This window comes from Canis lupus, chromosome 29, assembly GCF_048164855.1.
Source record: "Canis lupus baileyi chromosome 29, mCanLup2.hap1, whole genome shotgun sequence".
In the NCBI taxonomy this organism is placed as follows: domain Eukaryota; kingdom Metazoa; phylum Chordata; class Mammalia; order Carnivora; family Canidae; genus Canis; species Canis lupus.
In genome coordinates, this window is record NC_132866.1 from 7,342,349 (window position 1) to 7,364,569 (window position 22,221).

General features: G+C 48.1%; 1 protein-coding gene across 2 annotated transcripts in view; it reads right to left on the minus strand.

Moving 5' to 3' along the window:
• LHPP (phospholysine phosphohistidine inorganic pyrophosphate phosphatase) overlaps nucleotides 1-22,221 on the minus strand; it is a 127,026-nt gene that overhangs the window by 71,206 nt on the left and 33,599 nt on the right. For both annotated transcript variants that reach the window (XM_072804967.1, XM_072804968.1), the window contains exon 6: nucleotides 5,501-5,592. In XM_072804967.1, coding sequence (XP_072661068.1) covers nucleotides 5,501-5,592 — 92 coding nt within the window. The remainder of the gene's footprint in view (nucleotides 1-5,500; nucleotides 5,593-22,221) is intronic.

The following is a 22,221-nucleotide window of genomic DNA, read 5'->3' on the forward strand; positions in this document are numbered from 1 at the left end:
GAAAAAAATTACTCTTATTCAGAGTCTTATTGCAAAATGTTTAGAAGACACTTAACGAAATCAGCTGTAACATCTGCAAACATCTGCCAGTCTACTCGGATGTCTACACGGCTGCATCTATCTCTACCCGTGGTGGTTTTCACGGCTCTTGCTCAGCCCATGACCTAGAGGAGGAGGCCACAGACCGGGTGGAATCGAGGCCAGGACAGTACCAGCGCCCCTGCCCTGCCTGGGCCTCAGCTTCCACCTCCGCAAGTGGGAAGTGGTGGCGCTGATTCTCCGTGTCTGTCAGTGGGAAACAGGACTAGCCTCCCAGGGTCCTCCCGGGGTCCTCCCGGGGTCCGTCCAGGGGCCAGAGGCACAGCAAAGTTCTAGCACAGGTGCCATCACCATCAGCAGACTCAGGATGCATTTGAGGCTTCATTTCGCCCCAGCCTCTGGCTGCTGCCCCTTCTTCAGCCTCCCCAGAAGGAGGCCTGCCAGCCTCTGCGGGCCATCTCTAGGTGATGAGCATGCCCTCCTCTCCAGGCAGCCCATTCTATGTTCAGCTGGCTCTGGGGGGCCCGGGGGCCGTTTCCTCTGAGGCTAAATGAGGTTCTTTCTAGCACTTTCTAGAGCATGGAGAAAGCCAGCAGTGGTGTGAGCTGAAGGCCACCGTGGAGGTCTCTAGCTACCCCTCGGAAAGGGCAGCATGGGGACATCCTCCACATGGAAAGAGAGGGGAGCCCTGGGGCAGGCTCCCCAGTGGGCATACGTCAGAGAGAAGCCCACAGTGCTAGCCGGCCAGGGAGACCTCAGAGGCTGTGCGGACCAATGCTGACACACCACAGCGCGCTCCTTGCTGCGTTGCTCACGAAACTACGAATCTAATGGCCACTTTACCAAAAAGCCCAGAGGAGGGACCTGCTTCGGGTACAGCTAGATCCTGATGCTCCAACGACATCATTGGAATCTCTCTCCCCATCTCTAGACTCTGCTTTCTTGACTGTCCACTGCACCCTCGATCAGGGTTCCCCCATCCCTGGGGTGCCAGAGATGGCCACTGGAACTTCTTGGCTTATACTTCACTGGCCATTTTCCCAGGGGTTCTGGAAAATCCTGGGCTAACCCACCAGCCTGACGCAGATCACTATCCCATCACTGTGGCCAGGAGCTCTGCACGCTCCAGACTGGCCCAGCCTGAGTCCCATGCCCAGGCCTGCACCTGCCGGGGGCCTGGGGGTGGACGAGGGTGACCCCAAAGGAACACAAAGATCACAGTCCACACAAGCCAAACCCCGGGGACACCTGACCCACCCACAGGTGAGGCTCAGGGGAGGCAGCTGGGCCCAGTGTCACAGCAACTGCCCCCCACCACACCCGCGTGCCAGGCGGTCAGCTCAACTGCCCCAGGGACCACTGCTAGGCCGGGGTCACTGGGGCAGGACTGGCCAAGTTCCAATCTGCTGGGCAGTCAGTCTGAGTCCAGTGCTGAGGGACTGCTTCTCCCAGAAGCTTTCCAGGAGGGGAGCCAGGGAATGTGAAGAGCCAGGGAGGAGGGCAGGGAGAGCCGCCCGGGGTCCTATGGGGTCGCGCTACAGGGCAGCAGAACTCCAGTGTGTGACGTCAGGAAGCTGGGGGTCGGGGGGCTGCCCCCAGCGGTCCCCAGCCTGAAGACACCGCCAGAGCTGGGCGAGCACACTGAGATCTTGTGGGCACAGCCTGGGTCCTGCCTGTGACACAGGGAACCTCGGCCCAAAGAAAACCAGAAATTGTGTGATCATCAGAGACAAGAGCTGTGTCTTCAAGGATGGGGGTCCCGGGGCCACAAGCCACCTTCTTTTCCTCATTTTTCTGGGGAAGAGGCAAACACCAGAGACCTAATGAGTGGATCAAAAGTGTACCTGCCCTGGGGTGTTAGCAGACAGCACGCTCTCTCTCGGGACACTGCACCCTCGCCCCCCAGGCCGGCTCATGCCCACAACACTGGCCACATCCCAGAGCCGTGACACCTGGGGGAGGGCAGAGGCTGTCTCCGGGTCTCAGAGGGGCTCCCAGGCGGGGGCTCTCTCAGCCTTTGGGGGGCAACTGCCTCAGCCCGAATGGCCAAGGTTTGTGTTGGGTTAGAGGCCGTTCTAACAGCACGAGCTGTCAGGCCACAGTTCCTGCCACGCTTAGAGTGGTGTCTCCCCAGGCCTCACGGCCTCACTCTGCAGCCACCTCCCAGCCTCACCTGGGACCCCCTTCTGGGCACTGCAGAGCCCACCCAAGGTGTCTACAGTTTGAGAACCTTTCCCCTCTCGCCCTGGATGTGAAGCAGGCTTGGTCAGGGACCAAGAAGGGCAACTACTGTCCCCCGACCACCAGCCAAAGCACAGGTAAACGGAGCAGGTGTGGAGGACGCCACGATGGACATGCCTGCCCCTGCCTCTCCCACGCCTTCTCACCCGAGGTGCCTGGGGGCCCCTCCCCAACCTCCTGGGTGGTGGGTGGTGACACTGCCCTCGAGACCCCCTAAGCCCATAAACTAAGAAGAACACAGGCCTCTCATTCAAAACAGCCCATGGGGAAGAGGCTGGACGCAAGTGGGGCCCTGTCCATCACGAGGGCAGTGTACACCCGCACAAGCAAAGCGGAAGTCCGGCATGACCCAGTAAACGTGACCATATGCACTCCCCGTGACCCAGCAATTCCATCTCAAGCAAATCTACCATACGTGGACTCACGCCCACGTGCCCGGGAAACATGGATCGGACATTCCTGGCAGCACTTCAAAGAATGGCCAAACCGGGACCCACCCGAGCGTGTCCCCGCAAGGGGAGGGGAAGAGAGAGGTGTGTTCACACCACGGAGGACGCAGGGCCACCAGGACGAACCGGCTACGCTCGGTGAAACACGCAGCAACTCCAGGTAGATGAAGGTCAGCCCAGGCAGACCGACTGCATTCTGGAAGGAAGCAGACCCCCATGGGAGAACCGCAGACAAGGGCACGCAGCGGTCCCCATGCAGGGTGCCATGGGGCCTCGGGCGCTCCGGCCTGCGGGCCGAGGAGCACAGGGTTGCTCTGGCATCCTCTGGGGTGTGTGTGTGGCGAGTGCCATCTGCAGGGCAAAGGGGGGAGGTGCAGGGCCCCCGCTGCCCAACAGAAATGCCCTGAGCCCCGATGTGAGCCAGGGAGGCAGGCAAGAACCTTCTAGCAGCTACGGTGACAAAAATTAAAATAAGCAAGTGAAATTAACCTAAGATAGCACCTGTGAGCATGTAAATGGTACACAACATTATAAACGAGCTTTTCCACATTCTTCCTCTCCCATGCAGCCTCTGCCATCTGTATCTTGGACTTCCAGCCCAGTCTGTATCGTGACCCAGCCCAGTGCTCAGCAACCCCCCGCAGTTTGTGACTCATCGGCGCAGCAGAGTGGCCCCCGCAGAGACGCCTCGCACGTGCTTTCACGCGCACAGAACCCAGCGTCCCCTTCCACCTGTGGCCTCCTCCTCAGATGGCTCCTTTGCTGCCTTACCTGTAATAGAGCTCCTCTCACTCTGCCCTGCATGCTAACGAAGGCAGATTTACGTCCTTTGGGCAAACAAATAAAAAGATATGAAGTTGTAACACCTTCGAGAAAAGACACACTGCGTCCCATCCTCTGCCTGCTAGGCCAGGCGGCTGTCCCCGGAGGTGAGATGGTGTCACCAACAGCATCACCGTCACCTCACCGTTGCTGAGGGCCTGCCGGATGTCAGGCACTAAACAGTACTTAACGTACAACATCTCCTTAGGTATTTAAAAATTATGAAGAATGGTCATGGAAAAACACTCAAAACACCGTTCAAGAAAACAGCAGGCTGTGCAATAATATAATGCCATTTTTATAAAAAAAAATAAAGATATATATGTATCTTATACATTAAATCTACACACGGTGAGCAGGCTAGAAGGATCTGGCCAACTGTTGATGAAGTTTACATCCCTGGAAGACAGTCACGGGGCACTCCGAAAAGCACCAACCCTGGGGCTGCAAAGTAGGACATGGGCAACACCATGCAACAGAGCATCAAGCAGAGGGTGCCCAGTCCCGCTGCTCAGCAACAGGCCTCGGTGCTGTACCTTTGAGGGAGCGATGGAATTAGGGACTTTGGGGCCCCAGGCAGCTCTCTTGAAATGTTTCTGAGGTTTGTGAGTGGAGTCTCCCTCACTTCTTCAGGCCAGACATAGCCCAGGGGACCCAGAACATCCTCCTCCTTTGAAGGCCGGTATTTCAGGTGTGCTAGGGGCTTGAAGAGAGCCTCTAGTGCCCTGGGAGCGTCCAGGACGTGGCTAGAAGGGACTTTCTGGCCGCAGACCCCACATGGATCAAACCTTCCCCACTCACCTTGTGTCCACCCCAAATCCCAGGTCTCTTGGGTCTCACACACAACAGAGGGGCCTCACAGTGAGTAAGACCTTCTAATCCATTTCCCTGACCCAGGTTCTTTGTTTTCTAAAGATTCTTAAATTTATTTTGGAGAAAGAGAGTGAATGCGAGTGGGGGGCGGGGCCAAGGGAGAGAATCTCAAGCAGACTCTCCATGAGCACGGAGCCAGACACAGGACTTGATCTCATAACCCATGAGATCATGACCTGAGCTGAAACCAAAAGTCAGACGCCAAACCAACTGAGCCACCCAGGCACCCCACTTCTCGGAAGACGTTAAGCAGACACTCAGGACAGATACACCCCTCCTTCCCCTCGACCCCCGCCACCAATCCAAGTACCTCTGGGTAACCATGTTTTAGCCAAACTCTCTAGCAACCACAAAATTGTATTTTCTCCGAAGCGCCATTATCAAAATTGTTCAGGACAGGTGAGACATTGCTCTGATGTCTAAGACACCCTCAATGGCCCAACAAGCCAAACCTCAATCCCACAGGGCACCTCCACATGCCCACAAGCAACTACCTAATCCCTGAGAGATGCCTGTTGGCGATCTGCTGAAAACCAGGCTGACCCAGGAAAAGAACACAAGTTCCTCTGGAGATGGAGGTTTGGTTCTAAGGGGTCCCTGACCAAGGACCTGGCATCTCTAAGTTCTGTCTCCCACAAACAGAAGACAGAGCACGAGAGGGAGGGTGACCAGGTGGGGCTGAGTGCCCAGAAGCTGGAAGCTCCATGTGCAGGGAAGGCTCTGACCACCTTGCCCAATGGAGCACGGCCCAAATTCAGCCTGAACCGCTGCAGCCTGGGATGGCTGGAGCCTTTGGTCTCTTGTCTCCACACTACACCCTGTTCAAATCCCAGTTGTGAATTCTGGACCATGTATCAAAAGCTGCTTTACCTGTCCACTCTCTCCTATGAAAAGGTCAGCTAGGCCCGTCCTTAGGGGACAGTTACACAGATGTCAGCAGATGTCCACGTACTGTTCTTTTTGGAAAAAATAATCCCCTTTATTTTGGGGGAAGAAAACCAAACCAAACCATGGACACCCCAGGAATCCACGGAGGAAGGGAGGCAGATGAACTGGACCACGCGTGGGGCACTCACCTGAACTTTCCTGTCCGCACCTGCAGGGCTCTCATTCCACAGCGCTGGGCACCGCCAACATCACCCACGATATCGTCCCCAATCATGACGGCCTGCCGGGCAGGGACATGAGCTCAGAAGTGGTATCAGGACAGTTCATTCCTGTGTTCCTTCATTATTTTTTGACACAATCAACTGCTTGATTTAATGTTTAAAACCACCGTCATACAAATTAAACAAGGCAATATTGTCATCATATTGATGAAAAGTCAACCCACCTTGAATATATCTCCTGCTGCTAAACCCCCCACCCCACCAGCCTCCTGCTCTGCCCATGAGCCGAGTGGCTCTAACAGTGCATGTGTGGGCAATCTGAAATCAATCAGCAAGTGGCAAAGTGCTACAGAGTCCCAAGGCTGTGTGGGGAGGTGACCCCATCTTGCCTCTACTGAAACACAGGCTCAATTTGACCTGCAGCTAAATACTCTGTAACTAGGTGCCAACCACCAGCTCTGTGAAAACTAAATTTTTGGCAAATCTTAGCAGCTCACAGTTTAGGAGGTTTTGCTTTCAATAATGAAGGTACTACCTATAAAAACCAAAATACCGTGGAAACAAAAACACACACACAGAGGAAATGCTTGCAGCCTGGCTGTCATTTCAAAAAGCATCCTGTGGGATCTACTCTCCCACCTAAAACAAACAGAAAGCCAGACAAACTATATGAAACAAGTTTTCAAGTTATTGGACAACAAGCCATGAAGGACAATGATTTCTGGGACACAGGAAACATATGAGGTGAGCCCTGCAGTGCCCTCAGTTTCCAGACTAGGGTTGCAGGGAGGGAGGACCCCATGGAGCCTGGCAGACTCCTGGAAGTGAGGGACAGAGCCAGGAACTGGGAGACAGAGGCAGTTAAGTTCTCAAGATGAGTCTCAGAGAAGAAGGGGAGGCCCAGAGAGAGAGGAAGGACGCAGATCTGGAGAGGGTCCCTCTGAACAAGGCAGCGTTCTGTTGACTGCTGATCAGCGTGTATGAGTGAGGAAACCACCAGGGGAAGAATCACACTGAAAAATGAAAGAAAACACTGCCTGGACCTCACACGGGGTTGGCAATAGTGCCTGTTCCCACCAGCCAGACTGGAAAATCTCATAATTCACAGGGCACTGGGTAGCGTTCTCAGAAGCATCTTGCCTCGGTAGAGGGAAGTAATTAGCCTTAGACCCAACCCTGCTCTGGTGCTGCCTCCCAAATCTTAAAAGCTAGATCTGGAAGGATCAGTTTCCAAGTTGCTTAACTACATCCCAGAACAAAGTGCAAGAAATATTTATAGGCACACAAAAATATCCATCACCCCAAAAAAGCAAAATTCACAACGTCTGGCAACTTATTTAAAAAAGTGATCAGACATGCAAAGAAGACAAATATCACACATAATGGACAGGAAAATCAGTCAACTGATCCAGAACACACATGGATGTGGGAATCTGCAAACAAGGATATTAAATTAGTTACTGCAAGGGCAGCCTGGGTGGCTCAGTGGTTTAGCGCCACCTTCAGCCCAGGGCCTGATCCTGGGGACCTAGGATCAAGTCCCACGTCGGGCTTCCTGCATGGAGCCTGCTTCTCCCTCTGCCTGTGTCTCTGCCTCTCTCTCTCTCTGTCTCTCATGAATAAATAAATAAAATCTTAAAAAAAAAATAAAAGAGGCCAGAGATGTTGGCTACATTCTTAAAAAAAATATTTGCTGCAACTATCTTCCATATGTTCTAAAAGCTAAGTAGGGACATGAAAGATAAAAGAAAAGATCCCATTCGAACTTCTAGAGATGGCAACTGCACCAAGTTTTTTTCTGATGGAGAAGAACTGCTTTTATTTTTGATTACTAGTTAACAGTGTAACTTACTGATATTTGTAACCAATGGCAAGTGAGCAGTAATAAATAATGCTTATGTTTTATTTACATAGGTAGCACTTGATATACACTGTGTCTAGAATGGAAAACCTGCCAGATGAAATTAATACTGGATTACCCAGTACAGAAGAAAATATTAATGAACTTGAAGATACAGTAATAGAAACCATTGAGGGAACCCTGGGTGGCGCAGCGGTTTAGCACCTGCCTTTGGCCCAGGGCGCGATCCTGGAGACCCAGGATCGAATCCCACGTCGGGCTCCCGGTGCATGGAGCCTGCTTCTCCCTCTGCCTATGTCTCTGCCTCTCTCTCTCTCTCTCTCTCTCTCTCTCTCTCTCTGTGTGACTATCATAAATAAATAAAAAAAAAATTAAAAAAAAAAAAAGAAACCATTGAAAATGAAACTAAGAGGAAAAAAAGACTTAATAAAAATGAACAGAGTAGGGAGCCTGGGAGGCTCAGTCAGTTAAGCATCTGCCTTCAACTAGGGTCATGATCTTGGAGTCCTGGGATGGAACCCCACATAGGGCTCTTTGCTCTCAAATGAAATCTTTAAAAAAAAAAATGACAGAGCATCATCAAGCTATGACATGACTTCAAAGGGCCTGATACATGTGTAACTGGAATCCCTGATGGTGAGATGAGAAGAGGTGACACAAACAATATCTGACTTCCTCCTAATGGCTGAAAAATTTCCAAACACCAGTAAGACTCATAAATCCACAGATACAAGATCCCAATCAACACCAAACACAAGAAACCTGAAAAAAATTACATTAAGGCATGACATAATCAAATTGCCCAAAGTCAGTAACAATAAGAAAAATCTTAAAAACTGCTGGAGAAAAAAACAAAGGCATATTACATACTGAGAAACAAAGATAAGACATGAGATTTTCCACCGTAAACAATGTAGGTGAGTAGCTGGTAGGGAACCATCTGTAAAGCACTAAGAGAGGGAGACACACTAACCTAGAATTCTATACCCAGCAAAAATATCTTTCAAAAAAACAAAGGTGAAATAGACATTTTCAGATGTTGTAACCTAAAAGACATTATCACCAACAGATCCACACAAAAGAAATATAAAAGGAAGTCTCTCAGGCAAAAGGAAAAGGGTACTAAGTGGAAATATGGACCTTCACAGAAGAACAGAGAAAGGTGACCCACGGGACACGCTGACATTTGTGCCTGCTCTCCCTTCTTCTCCTGGCCAACTCCTAACAGGCTTTCAAGACCACTGCCTTTGAACCCTGCTGGGTCCCGAGGCCCTCCCAAAGCCCTCTGATTACCCCCTTGCACAGCATGTCCCTACTGCATTGTACTGCTTCACTTCTCTCTTTTCCAGCAAGCGTGAGGTCCCACAGGCAGGGATGTGGGCAGATGCTGGCATTTAGCTAATGACCAGCAAAAGCTTGTTGAGTGGACTGGTGTTTGGATTGAAGGCATGGCTGCCCATGTCTGGAGAGAGGGAGGAGGCACAGCCAACAAGACTCTTCACTGGTCACCAGTGTAGAGTCTACTTCAGTGCTGCCTGAACTGGAGTCATTAGTGGGCCTCCTTTTGCCGTATCAATCTGTATTATTAATATTCTTGTTTAAATCGAGTCATACTGGAATGCCTGGGTGGCTCAGTGGTTAAGCATCTGCCCTTTGGCTCAGGTCATGATCCCTGGGTCCCGAGATTGAGTCCCACATCGGGCTTCTTGCAGGGAGCCTGCTTCTCCCTCAGCCTGTGTCTCTCATGAATAAATAAATAAAATCTTAAAAAAAAAAAAAAAAAAGAAACAATCAGGGGTGCCTGGTCCAACACCTCAGGCAACCAAACATGTTCCCAGATCTATTCTCAAGTCCAGTCAGGAATTTACACAGTAGAGACTAAACAGGCCTGAGAAACCAGACTCCCATGACAAGGTGGGTGTCCTGATGCTGCCAGGACAGAAGCTTCAAAATCAACAGTTACTCCCCAAGTCTCCTCTCTGGAATCCAGATGCCAGATATGGCTAACCAATGAATAGACACACAAGCCAAAATCAAGGAAAATCAAATTGATGACTGTGAAGCAGTCACACTGGGGAAATTACTTGTGAGTTTGGACTCTGCCTGTGAGGACAGGAGCCCACATGGAGCTTGTCTGCCATCTTAGAGTGGGGCATACAGGGCAGTGGAAACAGAGGCAGGCCCTATATGGCCAGCAGAACAGACTGAGCTAAGGATTCAGATGTGGCCACAGCAACCTGGCTCACATTCGAGCTCTGTTATCTCCTAGCTCTGTGGTCCAGGGCAAGCCTCCACTTCAATCTGCAGAATGGGTACAAGCAGTGTGGTGTTTAAATGAAATCATGCAAGTTAAGCATCAAAGCCAATGCCTGGACATGAACTATCTGTACATGTTAAAAAAGAAAAAAAAATATTAGGAAATGTTTTGTTGGGGAAATTCCTAATCTAGCCCTGTTGGAGACAGTCCAGCCTCTATCATGGTGCTTTTGCCTCCAGTGACCCAGCATCTTTGTATCAAGCTGCTTTGGGGCCAGGCAGTGAGGACACAGGGAATCAAAGAGACATAGTCCCTACCCTCATGAAGCTCTCAGTGGAACGCAGAAGTCAGATGATCATCAGACAATCTCACAAATACATAGCCAAGACCGGTGAAAAAGTACAGGAGTCTCTAAGGGGGTAGTGGTCAGGGACGGCTTCCTGCAGGAGGTGAGGTTTTGAGCTTCAATTGAAGGGCAAGAGAGGCCACCCAACCAGGTTAGGAGGTAGGGGAAGGGGTGAGGGCCTGTCTGGCAGGGGACCCCACATGTGTACCAACAACCCATCTGTCACCACTCACCAGTGCAGGCCGTATGATGAATTCCACTAAGTACAGGCCAATAAGCCTGAAGCAACTGTCCCTGAAAACATCCAAACAGGCATTCAAAGAAGTGGAGGGATCACGAGGGGTTTGTGGAAAAGCTGGTGCCTCTCTGGAAGCCAGGGAGGTAGTTGCAGGTAAACACGAGGCTCTTCTAACAACCGGCACAGGCGGTGTCACAGGTACCAAACCCCTGTCACTCAATCGTATACAAGCAGAGGCTGAAGGGGCTCTTCAGCAGTGAAGCCACAGGCAGATCCCGGCCCCAGGAGGAAGCCCGGAGATGGACAATGACCACCAGTATGAAGAACTGTGCCCAATGCCAGTGGCTACCACACCCGCCCTCCCCCACAAGACACGTAAAGAACTTGAAAAAAACTGCATTTCTTCCAGTGAATATTCTAAACTTCATAGGCTTCACTAATGCCCTCTGCTCTCGTCTCTAATCCACATCTCCCAAGTCAGTTTTGCATGTGGGTGACACACTATTTGATTTTAGGTAGAACGACATTGCATCTTAATGTAACCGTTTGGCATTTATTTTTGGAGTAATCTGTGGTAAGTAAGTGATTCTGATTCTCCACTTATAGGAGTGATCGAAGTTCCTTTAAAATACATTTATTTAGGGGCACCGGGGATCCCTGGGTGGCTAAGCGGTTTAGCACCTGCCTTTGGCCCAGGATGTGATCCTAGGGTCCCGGGATCGAGTCCCACATCAGACTCCCTGCATGGAGCCTGCTTCTCCCTCTGCCTGTGTCTCTGCCTCTCTCTCTTTCTGTCTCATGAATAAATAAAATTTTCAAAAAGGTATACAAATAAATGAATGAATGAATGAATGAATAAATAAATAAATAAATACAATACAATACATTTATTTAGGGGCACCTGTGTGGCTTGGTGGGTTAAGTGTCTGACTCTTGTTTTCAGCCAGGCCATGATCTCAGAGTCCTGGGATCGAGCCCCACATCAGGCTCCCCACTCAGTGGGGAGTCTGCTTGAAGATTTTCTCCCTCTGCCCCTCGCCTGACTCTGCATGCTCTCTGTCTCTCTCTCTCAAATAAACAAATCTTTAAAAATAAATAAATTTTAAAAATAAAATACATTTATTTAGGGGTGCCTGGGTGGCTCAGTCAGTTAAGCATTCAACTCTTATCTTGGCTCAGGTCTTGATCTCAGGATCATGAGTTCAAGCCTCACAGTGGGCTTCACGTCCACTTAAAAAAATTTTTTTTTAATTTAGTTAAGTTTTTAAAAATAAAGTGATTTGAAGAATAATTAAGCAAATAGAAGTGCTGGTAGGCAAGTACCCAGGTATGGTAAAAATTGTAAATTTTTTCTAGAATGACTGGTGCTAGGGAGAACGCTGCCAAATCCAAATGGGTTTAATTTTTATGTCTATCAAGCTCCCACGCAGCTCTGGGGAAATCATCGGTCACCAAAGAAGAAACAGCCAGTGGCAACGTGTGCATCCTGAGGAGGGAATGGCTGCAGAGCCTGCTGTATGCACAGGTGATGCTGCAAGCCAGGGGTCACCCAGGCCACCACACGCCTCAGCTGGGGGTGGGGGTGTGGGGGCTGGAGCAAGCGGTGCTCGGCCCCGGGGGGGTCGCACCAGCCATGAGCCTCAGTATGAGATTCTGCTGTGCCCTCTCAAGGAGTTCTCCTGAAACCATTAAGTCGGCCTGTGAACATGCATTACATTCCAACTTAGGATCCTGTCCATTGCTACCAGAGGCTCCAGGGGCCATCTTGCTAGAAGTTCCTTGGAAATGAAACAGGCCTTCCAATGATTACATGTCAAGCCTGATGCCTTCTGTGCTTGTGGGGAAAATGAAATTTTGTGCACACGTACTCCCCAGGCAGCAGAAATTCCTCCCCCTCAGAACAGAGCCTCCCAGGGTTTCCTGGGCGAGCACATTTGTCGACGTGGCCCACAAAGATGGAAGCAGAGATCTGGGCCCTCGGAGGAAGAACTGCGGAGAAGCAGCAGCTACACTTATGCATGATGAGCCGCTGCCCAACCTAGACAGCGCCCCAAAGCCGTGTGTGACGCTCGGGGAGCGAGGGGTGCCGGAGACGCGGGGTGCGCAGCTGCCCGGAGCAGTGATGCCTGTCCGGGCCAGCTTGTGGGCTCCGCATACCAAAATGTGCTGGGGCCCCCGGGGATTTCACAGATTTACTATCGGTGAAGGGCAATAATCACGCAAGGAGGAGCAATTATTGCCAAATCATTTAGGATTTAAAAAATCATTGGCAAGAAGATAGAGGTCAAGAGGTGTGCTGTCGGGGGAAATAAAAAACCCCTACCTGTCAGGCCTGGGATGCACTTCCTCTCTGACTGCGATATGGTGAAGGGAGCTCGGAGACACCGCAAGGCTAGACTCCTAGGAACGCAGAAATCCAGTGCTGGAGGGGGCACCGCAGCCCTGCAGGCGGGTTTTCTGCTTCGAGCTCTCACGCAGATGCATTCACCTCTCTTAAATCTTTCCTGCCACCATCCCTTTACCATCTTGGGTGCCAGGGGGAGAAGCCGTTCTAACAGGTGATGATGTTTGGGAGCATGACCTTCCAGTGCCAAGGAAATTGCCCAAGCAAGCCCACATTTCAGACGTTTCTGGTTATCCCAGGACTCTGGCCAGGAGCCCGGGCTGGTGCTGCAGGAGCACTGGGCTCCGTCCGGATCTCAGCCGGAGGGGGGCACACACGCTCACAGGGAGATGCCTCAGGAGGCATCCACCTAGCGCTCGACGAGCCCCGGATCTTCAGCCTCCGAGACCTGCAGACGGCTCACTGCCAAGTCATGTCCCCCAGAGTCTGACACATTTGTGAGGAACACCACCAACACAGCACAGCTCAAAGATCACTGTTTTATAAGAAGTAAGACACAGGGTGCGTTAAGGATGTGGGGGATTGCAGCTGGCAAGGAAGGTAAACTGATGCCACCTTTCTGAATTAAGCCATGTGCATCATGGCCTCACAACCACCGCACTAGGCAGGATTTCCCCACAAATGATCAGATGTGTACAAAGGATGTGCGTTCACGGGTGTTCATAGGGTCCGAGAGGGAAAGTGAATAAAGCTCAAGGTCCAACAACAGGGGAGGGGTAACACACATTACAGTAGCCCATGTGAGGAAATACTACATAGCCACAAACGTTATTTTGTACAAGTGCTTAAGAAGGCACAAAGGAAATTGCTCCCAATGCAATTTAATACGGTGCGTAATATTTAATATTGAAAAAGATCAGGCTTCAAATAGCAGATACAAGATTATCCAAATTGTGCATTAAAAATGTATATATAGAAACTAAAAAGTTGGAAAGGTTAAGCATGCTTTGCGTTTATTCTAGGTTGGTGGGATGATGAACAGTTTTTTTCCTTGTACTTTGTGAATTTTTCCCATCTCCTTTAATGAACGTCAGTTACTTCATACGACAAAATTCTTGTGCTTTGAGAAGAAAATCTATTTTTAAAAAGGCTCTTGGTGGCGGGGGTGGCGGGGGGTGGGGAATGTCTTAGGAAAATGTAAGGTTTTACAGACACCTTGTGACTGAGATAGATGCCAAGGGCAACCTCAAAGCCAGAACTTCCCGAAACTCCAGACGGTCTCAAACCCGAGGCTGGGGTGATAGGCCTGTCCCTGTCTGGAGACAGAGCTTCACGTTCAAATCAGGGCCTGCAGGAGCGGATGAGCCACTCCTCTGGCTCGCTCTCCCGATGCTCCAGGCTCACGATGTCCCAGCCAGGTGTCCCTGAACTGACACCCAAGACTGTGCACACAGATGGGAGGCAGGGCCTGGGCTGGTGCAGGGGACTGGGGATGGGTCTTCCATGGAAATATGTGATGGGGAGGAGGCCAAGAGAGAAATGAGTGACCCCACGTGGAAATTCACTCCCCAGCCACAGGTCTCACCACTAGGGTAACAGCCTGTCCCCACACCCACGTAGCTAGGACGAATAATCTGAGAACCAGCAACAGAATGACAGCACCTAGTCCATGTTTTATGCCTGGCCCTCTTGGGAAAAATCTACAAATCTTGCCCCCATGTTTGATAAGCCGTCCTGAGGGCATCTACCCTCCCCACCTAAGATCTTAACTTCATATTCTATAGTATATATTCTGTCAAAATATATAGTATTTTTCAAAATAGCAAGTGATGCTGTACTACTAAATACAACTTTTCAAAGTTCAATTACCAAGCCTAGAAATCCCACTATAGGGCAGCCTGGGTGGCTCAGCGGTTTACTGCTGCCGTCGGCCCAGGGCGTGATCCTGGAGACCCAGAATCGAGTCCCGCATTGGGCTCCCTGCATGAAGCCTGCTTCTCCCTCTGCCTGTGTCTCTGCCTCTCTCTGTGTGTCTCTCATGAATAAATAAATAAAATCTTAAAAAATAAAAATCCCACTATATGTTCGGCCCCCTCCTCGAGAAGTGGGGTACCGCAAACGCCTGGAGGGCATGGGGTCCCTAGCAGAATAATCCTAGGATCAATACTAGGGTTTCTGCAACTACTCCCTAATACTGTCCTTCTCAACTGGGGGCAAAGTGGCCCCCGGGGAACGTGTGGCAACATCTGGAGACATCTGTGGTTTCACAACTGGGGGAAGGATTGCACAGGATGCCCCCCCCCCAAAGAATGATCTGGCTCCAAAATGTCAAGAGCACCGAGGTGCAGAAACGTTGCCCTAACCTTAAAATGGAAACGTGAGCTCCGACAAGGACTGGAGCGAGGACTTCGTGAAATAAACAGACACGTGATGGTGCCCAGGTGTGCCCAGCACACGTGGTGCTCCAGCATTCCAGGTCCTTCCTTGCCAAGCCTCGGGCTCCCCATCTGTGAAATGGGTGCCCCCAGCTTCTTGGCTGCTGTGTGCTGGCTTCTGTGCTTACTAAGCACTCTGGTTTCAACAGCCCCAATTTCCACGAAACCTGCACAATTTGCAACGGATGCAATTTCTATGTTTATGGAAAACTGCCAAAACCCTCACATCATTTGGGCTTCAGTGTGAAGCTATAAAACCACCCACTGATTCAGAAGCCTTAAGCCATGAGAAATTAGGTATTTCTAGAAGTAACCTTTAAGGTATGTTATTCTTTGCCTTATTACTGAATCCCGGAAAGGGCCTAGTTACCTCTAAGAGGTTTGAATTTCCAATCTATTAGAGTAATACCAGCAATCTGTTATTTCTAGGCTATTGAGGAAAGGTTAGAATGAAAATTGGATTTGGGTGGTTGTGTCCATTCCGCGCAGGAGGAGGACTCAGCAGTGGAAGCGGGCCGGGCCCTGGAAGGAGCAGTTATCAAGGGAAATGACTGGTGATAACTTTATTGATTAAAGCAGCTTGAAAAATTTAAGATTTGCCACAGCCTGGCACTTTGGCAGCAAGATCGCTCCTCGTAGGCATTTTTCATTAAAAATAAAATAGCAGGAACAGAGAATTATTACCTTGTGCATAAGACACAGTTCATTTGAAATGGCCTTATTTTGAAATACTGCCTCAAAACGTCTACACATCCTGAGGCTCAAAACAACATTAACGAACATTCTAGAAAAATGGTGGGGTGAGGGTGTTAACAACATGCAGTTGCCACTCAACTGTCTGTCAAAGGGAAAGACAGAAATGACATGTGAGGGCGGAAGGGAGAATGATAATGTGAGAGGTAAATAAGATTCAGCTTCGCTGCCAGAGAAAACAATCCCTCAGCTACCCGGGGCCTCTGACGCTTGCAATCACTGCCGAAGGGACCTCAACCTCATCACGCACAAAGATTCACGAGGGATCCCCAAACCGAAGCCCACTCCTGGGCCCCACAGCCCCAGCACCCGCCAACTGAGATGTGCAGATTAACTGATGGGCCTCAGCTCCTCTCTGAGGTGCAGGGAGGGCAGTTTCTCATTCAGAATGTAAAAGGTGCCGGCTGTGAAGACACCTGAAAAATGCCAAAAAGCAAAAAGGGGAGAGGGGACCCATGCCAGGTTGAACTACCCAAATATGACCAATGATAATGTCATGACATGCAGGTCCTCTGGCCTTGTGTCTAAGCAATGGAAGGCAGTTTCTGTTTTCTGTTTGTTTGGAGGAGGTTTTCTGAGATGACTGTGGTCATATTGCTTATATAATTCTAAAGACTCATGTTTTATTTTTATTTATTCATTTGAGAGAGAAGAGAGAGTGCACAGAGGGAGAAGCAGACTCCCCACGGAGCAGGGAGCCCAACATGGGGCTTAATCCCAGGACCCAAGCCAAAGGTAGACGCTCGGCCAACTGAGCCATGCAGGTGCCCCTCAATACTGTTTTTTTTTTTTTTAAGATTTTATTTATTTATTCATGAGAGACACACAGAGAGAGAGAGAGAGGGAAAGACACAGGCAGAGAGAGAAGCAGGCTCCATGCAGGGAGCCTGATGTGGGACTCGATCCCAGGTCTCCAGGATCACACTCTGGGCTGAAGGCGGCGCTAAACCACGGAACCACCAGGGCTGCCCTCAATACTGGATTTAAAAAAAAAAAACTCACATTACATTAGCCTTTCTCCTATTCTGTAACAAATTATCTTAAGAATTTATTCTCTTAAATTTATCCTATGAGTAGAATATAAATATTTGCGGGGTGCCTGGGTGGCTCAGTCGGTTGAGTGTCCAACTTTTCATTTCGACTTAGGTCGTGATCTCCAGGTCACTGGGTCGGGCTCCATGCTCAGTGCAGAGTCTGTTTGAGATTCTCTCTCACCCTCTCCCTCTGCCCCTCCCCCTGCTCATGTGAGCTTGCGCTCTCTAAAATAAATACATAAAATATTTTAAAAATAAATATATAGGGACGCCTGGGTGGCTCAGCAGTTGAGTGTTTGCCTTCGGCCCAGGTCGTGATCCTGGAGTCCCGGGATTGAGTCCCACACTGGGCTCCCTGCAAGGAACCTGCTTCTTCCACTGCCTATGTCTCTGCCTCAATCTCTCTTATCAGTAAATAAAATCTTAAATAAATAAATATAAATATATATGCATACACATATTGTTTATATTTAAGAAATGGAAAAGTAAGCCATAATATTTATAAAAAGGGCTCCAATGAGATGAGTAGGAAGAGAAAGAAAAGGACAGGAGCTCTACATGCTTGACCATATCTTGTTTTATGGATTTGATTTTGGAGCAAATAAGCATTTTACAGAACTATAGACAAATGTAAAAAAAAAAAAACAAAAAACAAAAAACAAAACAAAACAGATGTAAATGTTGAAAACCAATTCCTTAAAAAAGTAGAAGTAAAGTGAATTCAAAAAGGAACTATTCCTTGTGGCTCAGTGTTTTGGCTGTAAATCTCTAGAGTGAGGCGCTCTGTGCAAAAAAAGGAACTTTCAAACAGAGAAATCTCAAACAGTAAAGGTAATCAGTCCTATCAGATTAAGTGATGAGTCAGGACAGTGACACTGTGATGGCCGTCCAGTCCACTGGGACAGCCACCACAATACCGTCCCTAGCACTGTGGCGGCAGCCCACTCTTGTTTGGCTTCTTTCCCATAGTTTCTGAGATTCAAGGCTTCTGTGCATACTATAGGCTAAAACAAATGAGTGATTCTATTGGTATCCTGGAAAGCCAAGACTTTGTTGTTGTTGTTGTTTTTTGGAGAGCCAAGATTTTTGATGTGGAAAAAGGAAATACAGATAGAAGACTGATAGGTCAAGTACAACCCCACAGGCCTGATGAATCAGAGGTTTCAGTATTAACTCCTGATATAGTTCGTGTTTAAAGAGAGACTTGGGGCCTGGGTGGCTCAGTTGGTTCAGCGTCTGCCTTCAGCTCAGGTCATGATCCTGGGACTCTAGGAGCCCCACAGAGCAGGGAGCCTGATTCTCCCTCTGCCACTTCCCTGCTTGTGTGCTTGCACTCTCTCTCCCTGTCAAATAAATAATTTTTCAAAAACTTTAAAAGGAATATAGATACTTATCTGAGCCTTGTTGACTAAAAAAGCTTAGAGGAGCACCTGAGTGACTCAGTAGTTGAGCATCTACCTTCAGCTCAGGGGATGGTCCCAGAGTACCGAGATTGAGCCCCCCACATCGGGTTCCCCTCAAGGAGCCTGCTTCTCCCTCTGCCTATGTCTCTGCTTCTCTCTCTGGTCTCTCACGAACAAATAAATAAAATCTTTTTAAAAAACAAATAAATAAAAATTAAAAAGCTTAGAAAAGGGGCGCCTGGTGGTTCAACTGGTCAAGCATCTGCCTTCAGCCCAGGTCATGATTCCAGGGTCCTGGGATCGAGCCTGTGTGGGGCTCCCTGCTCAAGGGGTAGGCCACTCCTCCCTCTCCTTCTGTCCCTCCCCCCACGTGGGTGCGCTCTCTCTCTCTCTCTCTCTCTCTCAAAAATAAATAAAAAGTGTTAAATAAAAATTAAAAGACTTAGAAATGATGATCAATCCAGTAGCAACAAGAACTGTTAATGTTCCAATTATGGTTTCTAAATACCACTTTCCACTAAAGTTAAGCATGGCTCTTTGGAAGGAGGGTGAATCCCAGGCCTGAGGCAGGAAATGTGCAAAGCAGATGTGGAACATCCTGTCATAACAGGGTATAAAGAACCTCAAAGACTATTGGGGTCAGATGAGAAGGACCTAGAGGCCAACCTTAAGGGGATCCCACTGGTCAAAGATGAAATACTTTGAACAGGAATAAGATCATGACTGTAATGGACTGAAACACATCAAATATGCTTACACCTATCTATTTATAGTGATGTATGTAGTTTTAAATCTCCTTCATTACCTTGGGAGGATGCTAGAGAATCAACTCATTATTCTGAAAACTAATTACCAATGAGAAAGAAACAGGCATTTATCTGGAGTTCCCTATGTGAACCGTACCTCAGTTTGGTGAGTTTTCCTATGCAGAAGTAATCCAGAGGGGAAATAAAGAAGGAATGATAGAATTCAAATATCTCCATTCTATAGTCCTTGATGAATTAAAGGAGTTAGCACCAGTCATGAATAGCAACTAATAACATGAAAGGAGAAAACAGGACATTCCATGCTTGCTGATGGAGGACACGCTACCACCTATAAAGCAGTTATCAAAAAACTGAACCAGATTCTGATCAAACTTCTAGATCTAACTATCAATATTCAGAGAACAGAGGACAGAAGAGCATGTGAAGGTATACCAGAGGTGCAAGCAACAAAATCCAGACTGTGGGACAGGACAAACCACCCAGTTTCCCCTTCATAACGTTGCAAAACAAAAGGGAGATGGAGGGTGGGGGAGGTGGGGGGGAATCAGTAGATTAAAAAACACTTGAGAATCTCACTGACCAATCACAATGTAAGAGCCTCATCTGGATCTGATTCAAACAAATTGTAAGCAACATAAAACAATTATAAGACCATCAAGGAAATGTGAACAATGGATATTTGATGATATTAAGGAATTATGGTCGGTATTATTTAGACATGACAACGGAATTATCTATGATTTTAAAAAGAACTCCTCTCTTCTGGGGACACAGAAATATTTACGGCAAAGCAACAGGATTTCTGGGATATGATTCAAAATAACCTAGGGGACGAGTGCCTAGGTGGTTCAGTCGTTCAAGCAGCTGCCTTCGGCTCAGGTCACAGTCCCAGGGGCCTGGGATGGAGCCCCACATTGAGCTCCCTGCTCAATGGGCAGCCTGCTTCTCCCTCTTGAGACATTGCTTGTGTTCTCTCTCTCAAATGTGTAAATAAAATCTTTTAAAAAAATCTAGGGGAGAAGAACAGGTGGAGTATAGTTTAAACAACTATAAAACTTATTAAACTTGAAAGACTATTTGATGGCCAAATATGGGACAATCTGAGCAACAAAACTAAGAATAATGGGAATGGACTGTAACTCAAAGAATAAAACAAATATCCCTGAGTCCATGTTGGAATAAATAAGTCAATGGGGAAAAAGAGGAAAGCTCTTCTTTATAGTAAATTCTAGCTAATAAATACAGAAGGAATGATAGAAATACAAAATCATCATTTGGCAAACACCCCATAATAACTGCTTCAGGTTAAGGATTATCAATGGACGCAAACATTAAGAGGGGAAAAGAATGATGGGAAAGAGGATATTTATACAGTCAACATGCTTTCCCACAAGATACTTATTAGTTACACGGAACAAGAAGTAATTCTGCAGTGGAGAACCCTGGCACGCAGCACCTCCGGAGCTGATCAAAGTGAACCCAAGCAACAACGGAGTAAAGTACTGTCACAAGCCACCTGATGGAATGCACCGAGGGCACAAACTGTTTCTGGGACATGCCTGCCAAAAATGCATAACCTAAAATTAAATTAGGGCGCCTGAGTGGCTCAATCATTTAAGCATCTGCTTTCGGCTCAGGTCATGATCTGGGGTCCTGGGATCAAGTCCCACGTCAGGCTCCCGGCTCAGTGGGGAGTCTGCTTCTCCCTCTCCCGCTGCCTGATGCTCCCCCTGCTTGTGTTCTCTTTCTCTCTCTGTCCAATAAATAAATAAAATCTTTTTTAAACATAAAAAATTAATTTAATTGTGAAGAGACATCGGGAAAAAAACAAATTGAAGGACAGTCTACAAAATAACCACCCAACACGGAAAGCTGAGCAACTGGCCCAGAAGGGGGCCTGGGTACACGACTGCTACATGCAACTGTCCCAGACAAAGAGGCTGGTGGGCTGGCTGATGACGTCTGATTTTATCACCGTTCTGTGTCTGTTATGTAAGATGTTAGCATCTGGCGAAGCTGGCTTAAGGGCATATGGCAATTCTTTGTGCTAATGTTGCAACGTTTGTAAGTGTGAAATTACTTCAAAATGAACAGTTAAAAATAAGGGTTTTTTAAAGTAGTTGTTAGTTGATCATTAGTGAAGCTCGGTGATGACTATCCAGGAGCTCATTATACTACTCTCTCCACTTGCATAGATACTTGAAATGTTCCAGGATAAAAAGTTAAAATGAGGAGTTCCGGAGATGAAACAGCCACATGCAAGGTACAGACCCTGTTTGGATTTGATTCAAACAAATCAACATGAAAGAACATTTCTGAGACAGCCAGGGAAATTTAAATATGGGTGATGGGATGATACTAAGGAGTCACTGTTAATTTTGCAGGTAGCTTTTTTTTTTTTTCCATTATGATAAAAAGCACACAATTTACCAGTATAACCATTTAAAGCCTACAAATCAGTGGGATTAAGTACATCCACAATGTTGTATGACCGCCACCCCTGTCCAGTTTGAGACATTTTATCACCCCAAAGGGGGGATTCTCCCCATCAGCAGCCAGTGCCCCCTCCCCTCTCCTGACCCCAGCAACCACTAATCTGTTTTCTCTGATTTGCCTATTCGAGGTATTTCACCTAAAGGCCATATATCATGTAAAATGGGGCCTTCTGTGTCCGGCTTCCTTCACTTACCCTAATGTTTTCCAGGTTCATCCACACAGTAGCTTTTATCAGCATTTCGTTCTTTTTATTTTATTTTTTTAGTTTTTTTTTTCATTCTTTTTATAGCTGAAATATTCCACTGCGTGAATAGACCATATTTTGTTTATCCGTGCATGTGCTGATGAGCGTTTCCATTGTTTCTGCCTTTTGGCTATTGTGAATAGTGCTGCTATGAATATTCATGTACAAGTTTTTGTTTGAACACCTGTTTCCAATCCTTCTGGATGCAGTCGTAGGAGTGGAGTTCCTGGGTCATACGGTGCTTCTGTTTACCTCATCCAGAAGCTGTTTTCTAGAGTGGCTGCTACATTCTGGCCAGTGTTCCCACGTAAGGGTTCCAACTTCTCCACATCCTAGCCATCGCTGGCCATCTTCCATTGTTTTTGTTTTTAAAATTATTATGCATAGGAGCACCTGGGTGGCTCAGTTGGTTAAGCGTCTGTCTTTGGCTTGGGGTCAATCCTAGGGTCCTGAGATCGAGCCCCGCATCAGGCTCCTTGCTCAGCAGAGAGCCTACTTCTCCCTCTGCCT